At 43.0% G+C, this 20,556-nt stretch overlaps 1 protein-coding gene across 6 annotated transcripts in view; it reads left to right on the forward strand.

Moving 5' to 3' along the window:
• LOC123969168 overlaps positions 1 to 20,074 on the forward strand; it is a 39,477-nt gene extending 19,403 nt beyond the window's left edge. For 3 of the 6 annotated variants that reach the window (XR_006824653.1, XR_006824649.1, XM_046046295.1), the window contains one exon: positions 19,474 to 20,074. Coding sequence is in view for 1 of the 6 variants with exons in the window: in XM_046046295.1 (XP_045902251.1) it covers positions 19,474 to 19,502 (29 nt within the window). In the remaining 5 variants the exon portion in view is untranslated. The other 3 variants (XR_006824650.1, XR_006824651.1, XR_006824652.1) reach the window with 3 other exon arrangements.
• Positions 20,075 to 20,556: the final 482 nt, after the last annotated feature.

Consider the following 20,556-nt stretch of genomic DNA (forward strand, 5'->3'; position numbering starts at 1 on the left):
AAGGGCCAACTCCTCAGGTCAAGACTCTGCAGTCTACTTACATCTGAAGGACAGAGGACACTCGTTTGAGGACCACCAGGTGCACGTTTTAGACAGAGAAGATGGATGGTTTGAAAGAGGTGTCAAGGAAGCATCTACACCAGGGTTGAGAAGCCGTCATTGAACAGGGGAGGGGGTCTACGCCACCACTTATCCCCCACTTACAATGCTGTCCTTTCATCACTTCCCAGGAAACTCAACAAACGTAACCTATTGGCCTCAGGTGAAGATACCAACGATGGTCGTTCAGTCTCGGCCACAGGTAGTCTTAACGACTGTAACGACTGTCGTCACAGCAACAAGGAACACTAACGAACCAGCGGTATCGATGACCCGGGCCAACGACCCCACTGAGGTTAAATAGCTGAGTTTCCCTGCCAGTCAGTCAGAACTGAAGAAGTCCTTTGGATGAGAGACGAAACGTCTTCCAGTATCTTCAACCAAGTCCAGTTGCCCTTGACTTTAACCTTCGTTGGATAACTCTCTCTAAATTATTTCCATACAATTTCAAATACCATTCCCTGACTTTCTTTCTTGTGAAGAACATAAGTTTTGTTTTTTCCACTGAAAACTTAAATCCCCATTTTTCGACTTGATTAATTCCATCTTACATTTTCTTAGCTACATAATCCACATTTCTCCCTTTTTTCCACAATGCTCCATCATCTGCAAACAATGATCTCCCCATATCAGTTGGAATGTTTACAAATACATCATCTATCATAATGGAAAATAAAGTTGGACTTATTACACTCCCCTGAGGTGTCCCATTTTCTACTATATATTGGCTAGATAGTTCTGCTCCTATCTTCACCTGAATAGTTCTTTCATTTAAAAAGTCCATAATCCAATTAAACATTTTCCCTCCAACACCCATTAGGTTTAGTTTAATTAGCAATCCTTCCTTCCATAACATATCATATGCCTTTTCCACGTCAAAAAATACTGCAACCATTGTCTTTTTATTTACTTGGGCTTTCCTTATTTCATCTTCTAGTCCCAGCACTGGATCTATGGTACTCCTTCCCTTCCTGAAACCGCTTTGGTATGATGCCACCATTTCTCTTTCCTCCAAGAAGTATGTTAACCTCTCATTCACCATACGTTCCATTAACTTACAGATATGAGACGTCAAGGCAATTGGTCTATAGCTTCCAGGTCTGCTGGCATCTTTTCCAGGTTTCCTTATTGGAATTATTATAGCCTCCTTCCAACTCCCTGGTATTATTCCATCTACCCACACTCTGTTATACAACATCAATAATTTTTCCAGATTTTCTTCACTTAGATGCTTTATCATACAATAACATTTCATCTTTCCCTGGCGCCGTCTGTCCTGCTTTGTCTAGTGCCCTTTTTAACTCTCCTATTGTAAAGGGGACATTTTGTCCATCCTCCACACTACTTTTCCTACCTAAAGCCTCCATATTTTCAGATTTTGTTTTCTCTCTACCTCTTCTACCTTCTTCATGCATATTATTTGAGCTATGTACCGTAACAAAGGTTTTTGCCATTAGCTCCGCCTTCTCCCTCTTTGTTACTGCTGTCTCATTTCCCTCAACCAGAACCGTGTAACTCCATTCCCTCCTGCCCCCCCCCCCCCCCCCCCCCCCCCCCATCTTTTTTATCATCCCCCACACCTCCCCAACCTGAGTTGTGTTTCCGATAGAATCACAATACTTCCTCCATTGTGATCTTTTTGCCTGTCTTATTGTCCTTCTTACTACTGCCTGTGCTTGCTTGTATTGAATCAAATGTTGAAAGTTATGAGTTCTTTTAACTAATTTAAATGCCTTATTTCTATTTCTCACTGCTTCCTTGCACTCATCATTCCACCATGGTACTACTTTCTGCCTTGTTCTGCCTTTGCTTTTAGGAATTGATTCTATTGCCGTCAATATTATACCTTGCTTTAATTTACTGTCCAGTGTTTCTATGTTCATCCCTTCATGAATCTGACTTAAATTCACTTACTTAAATTCACTTTCACTTACATCAAGAAATTTCTCCCAATTAGCCTTCTCAAAGATCCATTTCCCCCCTGTGTTCTCTATGCACAGTGGTGTTGCCAAATTTATCTTGCACCTAACTGGATAATGATCACTCCCTATAGTTCCTTTATGGTACACTGCCCAATCACATACTGATGCCATGGAATTTGATACCAAAGTGAGATCTAGCACAGATTCTTTTCCTGTATTCCTAGTGTTACTGCCATTATTTAAGCATACTAAATTCTTTTCATCAAGTAACTCTTCTATCACCTGACCATTTGTGTCTGTTCTATCACTACCCCATAATGTGTTATGTCCATTAAAATCTCCACACCAAACAATATTACTACTATTCTGCCCTTCTATCTCTTCCAACTTCATTAATTCTAGTTTTTTGCATGGGTTATAATAATTCACAATCGTTACTTCTTTCCTTGCCCACATTTTCACTACCACGTACTCTTGTTCTCTTCCTATCCCTAAAATCCTGTAAGGAATGCCCTGCTTTATAAAGGTGACACAACCCCCGCCTGCCCCCTCTATCCTATCTCGCCTCACAGTTACATACCCATGTAGAACAAAATCCAACTTTGGTTTCAACCAGGATTCTTGGATACATACAATGTCTGGTTTTTCCCCCCTACTACCTATAAACTGTTTGAACTCTTGCCCATTAGCTATCAAGCTTCTCACGTTCCACTGAAGAATTAAAATTGTTAGTATTAGAACTATCAACCCACACATGCTGTTTCTTGACATGACTGTATACTAAGTTCATCTCTTACTTCTTCCCACCTTAATCCTATCATATCCAAATGGTGTACTGCAGCTTTTACTATGACCTGGATCCGATCAGTTTTAGATTTGATCTCATATGTTGCATTTAGCACTCCTGCATTGAATGTCACCAAATTCTTCTTCTCTACCCATGCCTTCTTCTCGTCTTGCTGTTTTCTCCCCACCACTTGCTCTTTGCTACATCCTCCCTCCTTATGCTTCTTAATCTCTCCTGCCATCTTAACTGCCTCAGCATATGATACTTTTTCCTTTACTCGAATTTGTTGCACCTCCACCTCTTGCTTAAATACCTCACATCCCTAATATGCAACGCTGTGATTACCTCCACAGTTACTACATTTGGGACTCGCTCCCTCTCCACACTTTCCATATTCATGATCCCCCCCACATCTAGCACATTTCCTCTTTCCTCTGCATACTTTGGCTACATGTCCAAACTCCTGGCAGTTGAAACAAATATCATAGGTTTTCGTATGTATTCCCTTACATTATATCTCACAAAGCCGCAGTAAACCTCCTTTGGAATCACCTTTTCTCCAAACTCTACCAACACAGTTTCAGTCTCAATTTTCTCTATTCCTCTTGTCATTCTTTTCACACTCTTAACTGATCCCTCCCTCACTTTCAGGTTCTCCATTAGCTCCCTCATACTGACATTTAGAGAAACTCCAGATAATCACCCCTTTGCTACCATTGATTCTTTGTTCTCCAACTCTTACAACCTTAGAAACTTTGATTTTTCCAATGATAGTCATCTTATTTGCTTTCACCACCTGTTCTTCACTACTACACCCTATTAGCAAGTTTCCATCTCCTAATACTTTTGCATGATTTACTTCCCCCACTTGCCCTCGAATGATTTTTGATAGCTTCAATGGATCGATTTTCTTTACTCCCCCCTCCCCCTCAAATCTTATCACTACATTAAGCACTCCTGCCTTTGGATTCTTCCTCTCACTTTCTACTCCCTCACTTTCTACTTCGCTTAGACTAATTGTATTTTTCTTTCTCTTAAACCTACCTGCGTTCCTGTTCTCTCTCCGTCTTACCACCTCTTTCCACCCTTTTCCTCCCCCCTCATCTATGTAATTTCCCTCTTCCTCACTAAACTCCATACTGTTACTATCATCTGTCTCCCTCCCTGCCATTCTGTCCGAGTTTGTAAGGAACCCCGCAGGACTACTGTTCCGGACCTATACAGGCCGTTGGTCTATAGTCCTGCACAGTGTTCCCCACAAAACCCAATTCTACGGTTAGAAAATCGAAATATTCACTACTTCAACTCGTATACTCAATTTCAAACTCAGCGCCAAACAAACAAATCAACTCAGCAACAACGGAACTTCTGGTTATCCATCCAACCAACCGCCAGCGTCCGGTCTCTCACCAAAACCCATGACCCGCACCTGCACCTTGTCAGCCACCTCCTCTGCCTGCCACACCTGCCAGCAATCAGCCTCATCTCTGACAGTACGTCTACCCCAGTCCTCCCAGCTCCTCCCCGTTCTTCCTTACTTCCTCGGTCCCCAGTGCCCTCGGCTCCCTTGTCTCAGTCTCCTCAGCTCCCCGTGCCCGTGTTTCCCCGGCGTCCGCCTCTCCCTCACCTCCACTCCCTCAACCCCTTTTTCCCCCTTCAATAAAAACTGTTCATCCCAAGTGTTGCGTTTGGGTCCACTCTGTCCCCACAACATAACAATATTTTTCTCATACTGCACATTGCTGCAGCTCCTCTTTTCACCCTGTGTTGTACGCTTCGCTCTTCAGCTACAGAGTGATGCATCTTACTTGTAAAAAATCTTTGTTGGGCCTCGCACATGCGCAGTTCCCAGGTAAGGACTACTAGCTAAGCAGAAGGGCGGGTCGTAGTGTGTAGTAGGTAGTGTGATCCAAATCAAAGCAGCTTCAGACTGCGACCGTAACCTAGCAGATCGTATAACTTACTCAAGTCCACAACCACACAACATCATTGTCCCACATCTTATCATTAGGACTAAACGTTGAACTGTTGCCGGTGTTCTGACGATCTATGCTGCCTTGCCAAAAATGCTACCATAGCGCAAATCGATAGACTCGACTCTACTCGGCCCTGCTCCGTTTTCCATTGCAGATAGTACCCAGAGATAGCACATAGCTTGTCGTCATAGCGACGGCACACACAACTGCCGCGACGTAATGTTCAATGCGACACACACCAGCGATCCACACAGCTCTTAAAATATACAGTCTACGGTTAAAACATTTCAATATTACTCAGAATGTAAAGACAGATAAGCGGTATGAAATCCTTCCAGCTGTGTTTTCCTCTGCCGTTGTTGCTGCAGCGCTCTGTGTGACGGCGGGAGCAGAGGGCTCTGTGAGCGGGCGGCTGGCCGGCCTCATACGCTCCTCCCGCGGGTTGGCGCAGGCTTCCCCCGCTGCCACTTGCGGAGCTCCTCAACTCCGAAAATGTTAAAGCACATTTTTGTTCCGCCATCTGTCAATATTCGAAATCTACACAGCTGATTTCTCACCTCAAAACTTCTCAGAAGTGGATTTAGTCCCGGACGAGCCCCCAAACAACGGCCGATGAATATGTACTAATTCACAAAACTGTTTACGCTCACTCCCCTGACAGACCACGTAGAGCACCAGTTTCACCTCCCTCTGTCCACAAAACACAGGGTGGGGAGAAGGAGGAAAGGAAATGTTATTACTGTCATCTGACCGGTCATGTTATTGCTACCTGCCCGGCCTTGAAACGCAAAGAACAGTCTTCACGCCCTTCCCAGACTAAAGATGTAAATGCTCCGTACTTGTATAGCGCCTTTCTAGTCTTTTCGACCACTCAAAGCGCTTTTACAGTACATCTGCATTCACCAGTCATACACATTCATACACTGAGCCTAAGTGCTCAAACGGAAACTAACATTCACACACATTCATACACTGGCGGAACAGCCGCCAGGGGCAAATCGGGGTTCAGTATCTTGCCCAAGGACACTTCGACACGCAACCAGGGGGAGCCAGGGATTGAACCGCCGACCTTCCGATTAACGGCCAACCCACTCTACCTCCTGACCCACAGCCGCCCCAAGGCGTCGGTCTAATTAAAACTCAGCGCAGTACAAGAATTGAGGGTAACAGATGCGATGAGTTGGATGCCTGCTTTAAGCCGTTTGTTTTTGATGCACGCATTTCACTCACTGGCCTGCCTGTGGATCAGCGCTCCGTCCGGGTACTGAGGGATACTGCGTGTTCCCAGTCAGTAATTTTGACATCGGCATTGCCCTTTTCGGAACGTTCAGCTTGTGGGTTCGGTTCAGTGCTCCGCGGCATTGAGATGGGTTACGTTCCACGTCCGGTGCACCGTATCCACATTCAATCTGACTTAGTTACAGGGTTCTTTCCTGTTCCTGTTTGTGACGCTCTACCCATTCAGAGTATTGTACTTCTACTGGGGAATGATATTGCGGGAGGGAAGGTGACGCCCACGTTAGAGGTGCTGGATTCTCCTCGGTGCGGCAAGTTCCCCACAGAAAATCTGTCTTCTTCAGTGTTTCCTGCTTGTGTGCTCACTCGTGTACGCACACGGTTGCTCCAGGATGAGTGCGACAGTTCAGATGTTAACTTAAACGACAGTGTACTCATGCCAATGTTTTCAGGTGAAACTGAGGTGGTGGGACCCAAGGAGCAGGCCGACGTGCAACCCCTGCCTGAGGCGGTTGAATCACAGGACCCTCCCGGCTCAGATTCGCTTCCAGTTACACGAGGGCGCCTGGCAAACGCACAGAGAGGAGATCCAACACTGCAGCGTTGTTTCAGAAGTGTGGTAAGTGTCAACGATAACGCAAGTGTGGAAAAAGTGGTTTTCCTGCTAGACCAGGACGTCTTAGTTCGCAGATGGTCCCCTCTCCCAGAGACTGATGCTGATTGGAATGTTGTTTACCATATAGTTGTGCCTTCTCTGTATAGACATCATGTGTTATCAGTTGCAAACGAAAGCAAATGGTCAGGACACTTGGGGGTAACGAAAACTCATCAGCTCATTCTTAAGCACTTCTTTTGGCCAGGGTTAAAGTCAGATGTAGCAAAGTTCTGCCATAGTTGCCATGTGTGCCAGATAGCAGGAAAGCCAAACCAAACAGTCCCTCCTGCCCCACTACATCCTATTCCTGTAATGGAAGAGCCATTCGACCGAGTGATAATAGACTGTGTGGGTCCGTTACCCCGCACCAAGACCGGAAACCAATATATACTCACCATTATGTGCGCGGCAACTCGTTTTCCCGAAGCAATTCCCCTTCATAATATTACAGCCAAAGCTGTAGTTAAGTCCCTCACCAAGTTTTTCTCTACCTTTGGTCTTCCACGCGTAATACAGTCAGACCAGGGTTCTAACTTTCAGTCCAACCTCTTTAAACAGGTGCTCGGCACATTAAATGTTAAGCATGCAGTGTCCTCGGCATATCATCCTGAGTCCCAAGGGGCTCTGGAGCGTTGGCATCAGACTCTCAAGTCCATGCTGCGTAAATATTGTTTAGAAAACCGAACGGATTGGGATGAAGGGGTTCCATTTGTTTTGTTTGCAGCACGTGAAGCCGTTCAGGAGTCTTTGGGCTTCAGCCCTGCTCAGCTCATGTTTGGGCATACCCCCGTGGCCCGCTTAAAACGTTGCATGACCAGTTTGTCGCTCAAATCGTCGCCGGTCAGTAATGTATTGGATTATATCAGCCACTTCCGTGAGCAGCTACACATCGCAAACGCACACGCTAAACGGTCCTTAACTAGTTCACAGAGTGATGAAGCGCCACTATGACCGTTCTGCTGTGGCTCGCTGTTTTCATCCTGGCGATTGGGTATTGGCGTTGCTGCCGACGTCTGTGCTATCTGCTAAATTTACGGGTCCATATGAGGTCCGTGAACGCCTCAGTGACACGGACTATATTCTCGGTACTCCCGAGCGAAGGAGGAAAAACGCGCGTTTGTCATATCAACATGCTCAAAATATATCAACCTAGAGAGGATAGTAACCGCTCTGTAGGTGGACCTGGTCCTTCACTCGTTACCTCGCCTCCCCAGAGCGCGGCACTGATCGTAACTGATCCTGCGCTCTCCCCGACTGTGATGACCTGCGGCCGCGTCACCCAGTCCAGTTAGGCACTCGACTCCCTAATTCAGAGGCGATAGCAGAGTTGCCGTCCCAGTTATTACATTTACCTGCTGAACATCGACAGGATGTAATCAACCTTGTCGACAACTTCACCTGTTTGTTCAGCGATGTATCGACCAAAACGACTGTAATACAGCATGATATTGAACTGACTGACCCGCGCCCCATAAAGCAACATCCGTACCGGGCAAACCAGACAAAACGGGAACTGATGAAAGGAGAAGTGGAATATCTTCTTCAGAATGAGTTTTTGCTGAACCCAGTTTTGTTCATGGAGTTCACCCTGCCTTGTTGAGGCTAAATCTGACGGCTCACCTCGCTTCATTACTGATTTTCGTAAGGTGAACTGCGTAACTGTGCGTGATTCGTACCCCTTGCCGAAAATGGAAGACTGCGTTGACAATCGGGGGAATGCCAAGTTTGTGAGCAAACTGGACCTGTTAAAAGGTTACTGGCAAGTACCTTTAACTGACCGTGCTGCAGTTATTTCAGCGTTTGTTACGCCGCACAATATTCTGTCATGGCGTTTGGTATGTGTAATGCTCCCGCTACCTTCCAAAGACTAGTGAATACTATGTTATCTGGAGTGGGTAACTGTAACGCATATTTGGATGACTTGATTGTGTATACAGACACGTGGAAGGAGAACCTACGCGTCTTGGAACAGGTCTTCAGTAGACTCACGCAGGCTAATCTGACATTGAATTTAGCCAAATGTGAATTTGGAAAGGCGACCGTCACCTATTTGGGTAGACAGGTCAGGCAGGGACAGGTGCGACCTGTTGAAGCAAAGATCTGTGTAATTTATGTATTGCAGAGCTTTCTGCTGTAACTTCTCCACTGTAACTCAGCCAGTAACTCGTTTACTGAGCCCCAAGGTTGACTTTGTGTGGTCTTCAGACTGTCAAGCCGCGTTTGATAGCCTCAAGGCGCTCCTGTGTCATGCACCTGTGCTTTCGGCTCTGGATTTCGCCAGGCCGTTCAAGCTTGAGGTGGATGCCAGTGAGGTAGGGGCAGGCGCTGTTCTCTTACAGGAAGATGTAGAGGGGATCGATCACCCAGTGTTACTTTTCCAAAAAGTTTAACAAACATCAAATTAACTATTCCACCATTGAAAAAGAGACACTTGCCTTGTTGTTGGCCTTACAACACTTCGAGGTCTATGTTGGGTCCAGCTCCCTGCCGATTGTGATTTACACTGATCATAACCACCTGGTTTTTCTCTCACGCATGTATAACCGCAATCAGCGCCTAATGCGTTGGGCCCTGATCATTCAGGACTACACCTTAGATGTCCGTCACAAGAGAGATTCAGAGAATGTGGTGGCTGATGCCTTGTCCAGGTTACAGTGAGTGTTGGCGTGTTGAGTTGTGTCACCCAAACATGGAGTTTGTGATTATGGGAGGGGGTGTTACAGCTGCCACCGCCCCCACCTGTATTTGCCTGTGCTTTTAAGTAGGCTATCTGGTATATTGAGCAGGCTGTGCAAGCCCACGCAGAGGATTGGCTGCACAAGGAGAGAAGGTCCCGCCTACTTCCTGGGTTTCCAGTGACCATGCCCTCGATTGGTGCGGCATGCTCTACGGGCCAATCAAAGGGCGACAGTGACGACCACCACCTGCTTAAAAGCCTGCCGGGTCCGCCATTCGAGGCAGCAATCTGACCCGAGTTGCTTGCCTTGGAAACCCATGTCACAGAGCTTGTAGTAGTGTTTTGTAACCCGTGCCAGACTTTGTGTGTTTCACTGTGTGAAGGTAAGAGAGTGGGCCAGGTTTAAGCTTAGATATCACTGACTCCTTTCTTGCACACACCGTAGTTTTATGTTAGTTTTCACCAGGTTCAGGGGTGCTGTGCGTTGTGTTTTTCAAATGCTGTAGGTTAGCGAGCTTTTGGTTTATTCTTGTTTTTGTTAGTACCTCTGTAAGCAGTAATCCTCCTAAGGATCTCCTTTTGTTAATTGTTTGATTTCCACAGCACCCATTGGCCCATCCTCTGTTTGTGCGCCACTTGCGTTATTTCAAATAAATATCCTTTCAAACCAACATCTGGTTTATGTTTATGTCCCTATATCCCTAGACACCTCGGGACGTAACGCATGTTTTTGGTAAGACATTCAGTTGTTGACATGTCTGTGTTACGATAGATGTGTTTATCTGTCCTTCACATTACAGTATACCATCTAACTTTATTTGAAGAGAAGAGAATACCAGTACTAGTTCACTTGGAAAAACTGCTTAAAAACTATCAAATTGTTCCACAGTTTTTTAAGGACAAGGGGTTGGATTTCCAGGCCAACCAAAAGACGATAAAAGAAATGGGGTGAAGGGATGGGGATCCAGGGATCACTCAGTGTCAAAGGAAAACAAAATTACTCTTTAGGTGACCAGCACATTATAGAATAAATGAATGAATAGCAATAACTTTAAGTGGGGGAGGTACATTGTGACACTAGGCCTGCAGAGCTGTTGTGCCAGTAGAGCCAGTTTCCCCCCTCCTGTAGGCCATTGTCTCCTGGTGGTGCCATTCAGTCTACTCCCTCAGGGTTGCCAGTTCCTCCCTGATGCCCCTCTGGATTGTTGCTCTCCCAGACTGAGGGGGTTCTGGTGACCCAGAGGAAGCCCTGGTGGACTGATGGCCATGCTAGAGGGGGATGTGGAGGGATGGCTGAGGCAGTGGGGCCCCCGGATCTCCAAGTGCAGGGGGGCAGGTGTTGTTGGGCCAAGAGGAAGTGGGATAGGGTAGAACAGCCTGGAGGTGTGCAAGTCACAGGACTCCCTTGGACCACCTCCAGTGTTTCTGGGCCCAGAATAGAAAGCCTCACCAGGATTGAGAGGAGGCAGACTGGTGCTCCCACCACCAGTCCTCTCTTGCTCCCTTCTCAGCGCTGCTGCTTTGCACTTTGTGATGCTGGCGTAGTCACGCCATTTCGCCTTTACCTCTGCCATACTCCCCCTCCAGGCATGGCCCACAGAATTAACCCTATCAGTTATTTCTTGCAAGGAGGGTTTTTTGGACATTTGTGATGCTATTTTTTTGACTGAATACAGAATCATTTTGTGTTGGTCGAGCTCATCAACGAGCACATTTGGCTCATTAGCTGTGAATTGCGGCTTTCTCAACATTTTCAGAATAGCCTATAGGACATGTGGACAGAAGCACAAGGGTTTAAGCTGCATAGAGCATCTACCAACAGCAGGTGTTTGCTCACTGAAGATTACACTATCGATTAACAATCACTGAATTTATGACCTTTCACATAAAGGTAAAAGGACAAAACAAAGAACGAAAAAGACAAGGCTTTTAAAACTTCCTTCATGTGTATGGTTGTACATTTCTGTGCCTATGAAGATGGGTGTTCTCTAGTCTCCAGACAGCATACAACTCATAAAAGTACTTTAATGAATTAATCTCTGAAAGCAAATAGAAATAGAGATGGGATTCAAACACATGTCTATCTCAATAGATAATGTCTACAAGCTCACCCACTTATTGCACTGAGCTATTCTCCAGACTGATATTGTTGGCCAGGATACTCATAATAGTGTTAAAGTGTTGAACAGAAGATATTTGCAGATAAACCTATTTTACTTTGTTTTGTAATCACTAATAGTTCTTAATTTTTTCTTCTAAAATGTTGCTATTGCTGTAAAAAGTTAGATGTAGGCTAAATATAACCTAATAAATAGGTCATATTATTTATATTGTCGATTTTATTAATATTATTGTTGATTTTCTTATTGCCAGTATACGACTGCAATATGAAAAGCCTAAATAAGAATTTAGCATAATAATGTAACTCATTTACCCAGCTAGAAATGTAAGATTCCCAGAACGTTTCCAGACAGTCACGATGTGGAGTTCTTTAAAGGGTTGGGGGACGTTAGACATTTTGGCTTGTCTTAGCAGGGAAAGCACAGGTACAATTGATAACATCAAAAAAAAACTGCATTCCATTTGGGTGAGCTAGTTCCAAAGTCCTGATATAGTGTGTGGTCACTGTGATGGCTTACTGGGACACTTCATATAAGCAAGCCATTGTTTGCAAAATTTGTGTCACCCGTGCCTCTCCTGCTATGACTAGTCTAAAGGTCTACCGTGAAAAAAGAGTTAAATGAAGTTGAGGGTGTAATATGAGGTTGTCAACCATTAAAATTGTAAATGAGAGAATTGTGTGGAGCATAGAACTGTTTACTCATGCAGGTGAAAATATGTTTATCGTGATTGTTTTTACTTTTGTAAACACTTTTTTACTTTTGCAGTGTACACATGATTTTTTTTCTGTTATTATGTACTCAATGTTCAATGTTTTGTCTTGACTATTGGTTCAGTTCTCATTATTCTTCTTGGTTCTTTTTTCCACTAAAAGTCTTTCGGCAGCAAAAACTGCTGCACGAAAACTCAACAAAATTGGCACATAGGCTGCAAATTCCATCCACAACTTAGGCAAAAAAAAAAAAAAGGGAACTCATATCATGGTGGCGCTATAACAATCAACTTTACGTTTTTGCATTTATCCCGAAAACGGCTTTGTTTAGAGTCAAACTTCTTTCATCATTTTAATCTCTGAATCCATCTGCATCTTTGGTCCAGTGGTCTTCTGCTCATGTCAAATTGCGACTTTTTAATCACTTTTCTCTAATACCTGTTTTTGTGAACTCCTCCCAGATGGTTTCACCAATTGACCTAAAACTTTGACAGGATCATCCACAGACGTCGCTGATCAAAAGTTATCAAAAGAATTTTGACACATCAATTTGTATTTTTTTCATTAATTTTTACTTTTGTGTCTTTACACACAATTTTATATAAATACCCGTAAATCAAAATTGGCATAAGCTATTGTGACCAAACTTGACATGTTTGTTCAGATGCTCGGTCGGAGCTTTGCTGAGCAGTCCTAGGATATTCTTACACTCGTGGGCACTACATATGCAAAAAGTTTATACCGCGTAATTCATGGCATGGATTTGTACAAAATTTGGTTTGTACGATGAGGTGTTTGTAGAAGGTTCAGATGGTTACAGTCCTGTTCTACAGTGATAGCAGAGCTGATGCATGTTGAGTTAACACCAAACAAGCAAACCAAAAGTGTTTCTGCCTGTTGTCATGAATGTGTTTTATACCATTAACATTTGTTATTAAATGTGTAGAACCAGTTTGGACCCATTGTTTTAATATGAGCCTGTAAGTCAGGCATGAGACATTATTCACGGTCCTGCGCCGTTGTGTGGGTAACAATGTTCAGCATATGTTATGTCAGGTAAGAAATTTAATAAGACGATGATGTCATAGGGAGTTTATAATGAACAGCTAATAGAATAACAAGCCTGCCCTGTTGATCCTGATGCAAAATAATAGGCCTAGATGTTCTATATTCAGTAAGCAACAATAATAGTGTGACAAATCTGCTCATTAGCCATCTCACATACTACCCTTGGTCTTACTTTTTAAGTGTAAAAGCATATTGAAATTAGAGCTACCGCTCCAGACAGCAAGAAGCCTTTATCTAATACTGTGGCATCCTTACCAAGCTGTGTGCCTGCCTTTCAAGGGGAAGATGATAGAGCCTATAATCTATCACAGAGAATACTAACCACTTTCCCCCAGCAGAGTTGAAGAGGTGAACTATTTCCCCCCCAAAGGGATCTTTTCAGAACGCTTTAATATAGATGAAAACATTCATCTTTTTGTGTTGCATGAGGATATCGAGGATATCGATTTGGCGGAACTGAATGGACAGTCATACTGAGGATGTCCTCTAAAGCTGCAGACGCTTTGACGGTTTTGGCTGCATCGCCAACAGGGAGGATTCTTCCGAATAATGAGCGTGTCTGTTTCACAACAAAGCAGGGTTAATTAAAGCCTCGTATTGATGATTGGTTTTTATTAATGAGAATGTAGATAGGGGACCCCCTTAGCTTTTTATAATTTGCAAAAGTTGGAGGGGGGCTGGTATGGTATGACTTACTTCTGTGTTCACTTCCAAAGTCAAAAACCCTGATTAGCCCTCCCACTTTTAATTAATGGGGTTTCTCTGCATTGGAACGAGCTGCTAAATGGCTTTGAGTCGTGGCAGCTTTGAGAATGCAAGTGCAGGAGAGAGGCAAGAATAGAGAAACTGAGAGGAAGAGTGCAAGCTAAGCCCTGGACTAGACTGGAGTCAGATGGAATCCATGCTGCTCATTAGTAGTATTTCTGTTCTTGAACAAAAGCTGAGGAAAAAAATATTGTAATTGATTACTACGCTGGTTCACACAGCCTTCTTTTAATGAATAATTACTTCCAAAGAGCACTGAGCAAAGAACTGTGGCAGGGTGGCTATTTTTATATACAGCTTTCGTTTATTTCATTATTTAATGGCATTTTTTCATGTGTCCAGTGACAGCGCATCAAAACAAGTGACACAGATCCATCTATCATTGCAGTGCTGATAAACGAAGCAGAGAGTATGTGCTGCAGCTAAGTGTCAGAGAAGGACATCAAGAGATACAAGCCAATTAGTGATTCGCCATTGATCTTCATCTGCTTGGAGACGGACAAGGGCTCAGACACTTGTTCATGACAGTAATACTTCTGTTTTGCAGAGTAAAGTTTGCAAAAAAAAATTTCTCTTCCTCTAAATTGTCAAAACCATGTAGCTCAGAGGCTTTGTTTTCGAGAACTACCTAGTAAGTATGTAAAACATGCAGAGGTCCCATTTTTTTATTCTGCAGGGGACACTGCTAGATGGTTTTCATCAGCCTTGTATGTAAATGTTCATTACATTTGTTTGTAGCGGATATTTTTCCCTGCCTGATCCGAGCTGAATGATTCCATACCTGCTTGTAAGTACATACAGTCCACCATACTAATGTAAAACATGTCTTTAAAACATCTTGGTATGACAAGTTAGCAAGTGCTTTTTAGATTTTTTTCACCTGACAGGTGAACCAGGGCTAAAGATCGGTGGAACTTGTTTGGCCTGTTCACTAGACTCAGGTGCAAACTAGTACTGAACTACTGTGTGCTTTGTACATGTTTTTCAGGAATCAAATCTTAATTTTGATTTACTAGTACACCGAACATAAATCCCTGACAAGGCAATAACACTGATGAAGATATAAATACAGTATCTATCTTAAAACCTCTTAATAGCATTTGTAGCCACTTGGGGGAAACGTATTAACTGTAAACATATTTTCACTATTGAAAGTTCATGTGTTCGCAAACTGTGTAGCCTATTTACACATCCAGCAACATTAGCATTTATTAGAAGTTGTTTTTTGTTGTGACCTGATCAGTGTTAGTCTATTATTTACTCTACCTTTAGCGCTGTTGTAGCTTCCACTAACTCCTGAGGGTTCTCTAGCATTTAGCAGCAAAAGCTCCATACAGCTGAGGATCACAGCAGAGTCTGGTTTGGTCACTATGAGCAACAGCTTTCTCATTACACATCTCTTTAGTTTTGTTTGTTGATGTTGCAGGTCTATGGATTATCCACAATAGCTGGGATATTGTGTCTGGAAGGACCCAATGGTGTTTAGTTTAAATCGCATAATGATTGAAGAACCAGATGTCAAAACCTGGACACATAAACTCTCAACATGGCATGGATATTTTTGTGAACTGAGCCTAAATTCTTTCATCAACAAATTGGTTTTTCTGATTTCATGAAACATTTTGATATGGTTGGAGCAAAAGTATCTTTGCAACATTTACTCTGTCCTTCAAAGGTTGTGTATTTCCCTCTATGCAAACCACAATAAGAATAAGCATGTTTCTAGGTTGTTTAGAATCTCTTCACAGGAGAGGAGTGGCGCCTGGAACTCTTAACATTTTGTTATGAGTTGTAGTTTTTTACCTGTGAGTTTGAGTTTTTGCCATTGTTTCATATGTCTATTTACCTGTTTCTCTCGTTCCTTGCCCTTCGTACTTTATGTCTCGTCTTTTATCTTAGCTCTTGGTCCTGTGTTTTAGTTCTTTTGTCTTTGTTCCCAGTCCTGTACCTCGGTTATGTTAGTATTTACTTCTTGTTCCTCGTCTGCATTATTTTAGTTTAGTCTGCTCTGTATTCTGTGTCTTAGCTCCTCGTTCTGTGTCTCGGTTTATGTCTTAGTGTTTTGGGTTCTGTCCTGTGTCCAGTATCAGTTATATAGTCTGTTGTGTTTTGGGGTTCACTCATGTCCGTCTCTGTCTGTCACTCATGTCTGTCTTCTTGATGCCTTAGTTTCCAGTTCAGTGTTTTACTTCGCTTCAGTCTGTTTTCCTTGTTGGTGTTAGTTCAGTGGGGATGTGTCTGCTTGTGTCTTGATTCATTTATATTTATTCCTCTGATCTGTTATGTGTTCAGTAACCTGTGTCATGTCTATTCCCTCCAGTATCCCTCTGCCTGACTGTCTCTCTGTTCTCCTCTCTGCTCTCTCTCTGCCTGCCTCGTTAGCCTCATGTCTGTCACCTGTGTTGCTCCCGCCCTGCTCGTTATCCCTGGTCTATATGTGTGGTCTTTCTGTTCAGCCCTTGTCCGGTCATTGTTCGTGTTACCTTCTGTGCGTGGGTTCCCCAGTGTTAAGTCTTGTTGCCTGTCTTCCTCGTCGTGTTTCCCTGCTCATGTCGGATTTTGGATTTTCACCTGTTTGGATTGCTGTTTGGATAACCTGTTTTTGGACTCTGTTGATCAGCCACTCTGCTTGTAAGTGTGCTCGCCTTTAGTTTGTATTAAACCCCATTCAACTGTTCCTCCTCCTGCCTTGCGTCCTGCGTTTGGGTCCTCCAACCTGCCTCCACCCCACCCACCGTAACACATTATCGCTCTTTCCACCCAATTTCCCCTCCTTGGCGGGCAGGGTCCGTGCCAGTGAGATTAAAACCTTGGAAATATCCTTGAGTGGCACTCAATATAACCCTACTAGACATTTCTTAAATTCAGTCAAGATGGACTGAATGATTCATGATCTGCTTTCATGACTGATAATATGACGGCCATAGCCCTACAGTTGGAGAAAGGTAAAAGCTCACAAAGATTCCAAAATGCAACACTGCACATAAGGTCCCGAACAGACACAGTTTTGTAGCGAAAGGTCTTATTCAAGTTGTTTTCTATAGGTATTAAGTGTTTTGTTCACTGCTAATGTGCATTGGGCAGTTCACGTTTCAATGCTTGGAGCACCTTGTGTTTTTTTTCAACTTCGTCAAACTGTCCCCAACTCAGCCTTGAACCAACCATCCAGATGAAGCTCCTGGACCAGCCAGTGATGGTCTCTGTGATTTCTCCTCTTAATGTGGGTCTCACATACCCACACAAATCTCCCTATATTTTTATTTTATTTTTTTTTTCTTTGCCCAGCTACTATTTGGGAACTGCCTCAATCAGAGCTAGTCCATGTATATACTCATAATAAAAGGTACAGATTTGTTACTTTTATTTCACAGGAAAATTACCGTTTAAGGAAGTCTAAGGAAAGGCGATTCAGTGGTTGCCTAGCAACAATTTTGAAAAAGCCAAGTACTTTTTTATTATAGGCATCAACAAAAAATGCCTTGCTTTTGGCAAACTACTGATCGGGGTCTCACAAAGCCTTTTCAAGGAAAAATACTTGCATGTATCATTCTAAAACAATCAATAAACCAATTTGAGACTTTTAAGAACCCCTTAGGCTCCCAGAGTCACAGTTAACGGGCATTTTTCAGGTATTAATTGCCTCTTTTGTGTTTCATTGAACCCAGAAGGAATGGTGATGTTTTGAGAGCTGTGATTTTGAGTGAGAGCTGTGATTCATATTGTTATCCTGTGGACCCATTTAGCAAGGCGGCTGCTGCTGCTCAGCCATAATTATTTCTTTAATCTTGGTGCAGTTATATTCAGTATCTTGCCGTAACTTGTACAGTATGCCATCAAAATAATTGACAACACACCCAAAACCAGCAGAACGATTTTTGAACATTTTGACTGTTGTAAGCGTTTTAAGTTAAAACTGACAAATATCCCATCTACCTCAACTTGTGAGAACGTGTGTGGAAACCTATCACCAGTAGCTCAGTCAATAAGTCACCTACTCGGAGTTCCAGGGTTCAAATCCCCACGTGATCAAGTCGGACTTGCTGACAATGGGGGTGTTCAGATCATAGTGAGTCTAAGTTTTCTATTTTATTTGGATCCCGACATCCGTGACACTTTCTTCTTATTTTTCTCTTCTAAAAAGTGTTTGTGCAATTTAAACTTTAAATGGGTTGAACATTTCGCCCACATATCTGATCTTTAGGTGATGCTGTAAAAATCAAGTTTGCGTTTCCCCAATTATGTCAAAGTCCAAATTCTTTCATCACTTCAGGTTCATAATCTTATTTAGTGGTTGTACAGGTATACATGGTTAAATTTTAAAAAACAACATTCTTTTCATACTGCACAGCTCCTCCTTTTCATACTGTGTTGAACGCTTCATTTAGCTATGGAGTGATACATCTTGTCTCTAAACGATCTTTGTTGGGATTTGCACATGCGCAGTACCTAGTTAAGGTTTACTAGCCATCAATAGCAGAGAAGGACGGGCCAATGAGAAGCCGGTAAACACGGCTTTGTTTCAGCTGTAGGCTATATGTTGCCGACCAGTTTGGCAACATGGACTATGCTTATTAATCTGTAACAAAAGTATCTGTCATCCATAAAGTTATAACTGAGCTCCATCTCTACATCACAGTAACAACTTTGTCCCTTGACTGCCTGGAGGGTAGCTAGTGTTTGGAAGGGAGAGGAGAATTGTGTGCTGCAGCTCAGTGTTTTTGAGGGCGTGTCGGAGTAGCCGCTTGGCGAGCGTTATGAGGCGCATTTAGCTTAGGGAAGCGGCTGGACTACAAACAAGCTGCTTTCAAGCAGTTCAGAGCAGAGTTTTCTGTGTGAGATGTGAAATCCCTTTATGCTGGACTTTAGGCTTTTTCACTTTGCAAACCTATTAGGTGCACAAAAAGGTATATAACTCAATAAAGGAGAGGGGAAAAAGCCAAAAAGCATAATACCACCTCTTTAATCTCTGAAGTTCTCTGGATCTATTCTTCTCCTCTGAAAATGTCAAATGTTGTGTTTTTCAGGATCCCAATCATTGCCCCCATTGTGTTTCCCCATTATTACCCTTAGTGTGTGGCCCCTTACCCTGTGATTTTAGTTCAGTGGTAGCATACTAACATGGGAATGGTACTCATCTCTTATCTAACTCTCAGCAAGTATTCTGTTAAAGACACCATTTTAAATTCTGAAAACCTTTAATAGGCAATGGAAAAAGAACTTCTGGCATTTCAGACTAAATAATGAATCAATTAATTGTAAAACTAATAAACATTTGAATCAATAGTGAATTGTTAGTTGCAGCCTTAGTACACTGCTGCATTGTGTTACCGTTCGTTCTTGTGCTATTTGGCTACAGTAAAACCACCACTCAGCCTATTTTTCTCCTGTGAAGCAGCATTGCTTTTTGACCTTTTTTGAGAATCATATGAGTGTGCATAGCCTAACCTTATTTTAGCCTTTCACAGGGTAAACGTTCCATACTGAGGATTCTGACTGCATGTGGTGTCAGTGCTTGGCTGGATGCAGAGAACGATGGAGGAAGACTGGTAATCGGGTTGCAGAACTGAAAGTGGGCCAGTGGCGATCAAATGTAATGGAACAAGCCGGAGGATCAATACAAGCCAGTGATGGCAGACAGACAAAGGTTGTTTAGTAGCAGGCAGCACTAATTGAAATCAATCTCTAATCTGATGACAGTTCTTAACCTTTACACCTCTGAGAATTCTTAAACAAGTGAGAATCATGGCGGAGCAGCAGGCAGAGTTTACAATTACTTTCCCCCACAACACCTTTTGTTTTTCTGCTGATTCATACTTTCTACGATGCCTAACTAAGCCATTCAATGAGATTACATTGCCCAGGATCAATACGGTAGGAGCACTAACACCCTGGTTTAATGGTGATTTTGCTCTATGTGGTGTATCATCAATAAAACCAGGTAAATGAAATATGCATGTGGACATTGTAAGAAGTCCATACTGCATGTGGAACATCATTCAGCTGGTAATTGAGTAATTCACTATGGAAACAGAAGTGTCAAATAAAGCTGTGTAATTAAAATTTTATTTTATATACATATACATGGGTCAGGTGAATGGTGTGTCTATCAAACAAGATTGAACCCAATATATATGCCATTACATGTAATGCCCTTAAAAGCTGTGGTTAATGGATCGAGCAGCCGTAATCCATTTTCTATGGAGGCTGGAGCCACCGGTCAGGCGTCAACCAGTGTGACAGCCCGAGAAAGGAAGATGAGACTTAGCCCGGACGTTTTAATCACCAGACATCAATAACCAATCAGGCAGCAGAGCACTGAAATACATATCATGGTGAGTTGTCACAAACAAATTGTCAAGAAGAATCAAAAGAAAACCTTTGAAGTTGATTGGTCTCTGAACGCAGTGTCACTTTTGATTGATCCTTTTATTTTATCTGAGCAATATCATGTTTCAGGGCAAAGCAAAGCACCACTCTAGAGTGCAATTATATAGTATCATGATTGCACCAATTAGCCAACATCTTTATTTTTATTAAT

The sequence above is a fragment of the Micropterus dolomieu genome, linkage group LG04 (genome assembly GCF_021292245.1).
Source record: "Micropterus dolomieu isolate WLL.071019.BEF.003 ecotype Adirondacks linkage group LG04, ASM2129224v1, whole genome shotgun sequence".
Lineage (NCBI taxonomy): Eukaryota > Metazoa > Chordata > Actinopteri > Centrarchiformes > Centrarchidae > Micropterus > Micropterus dolomieu.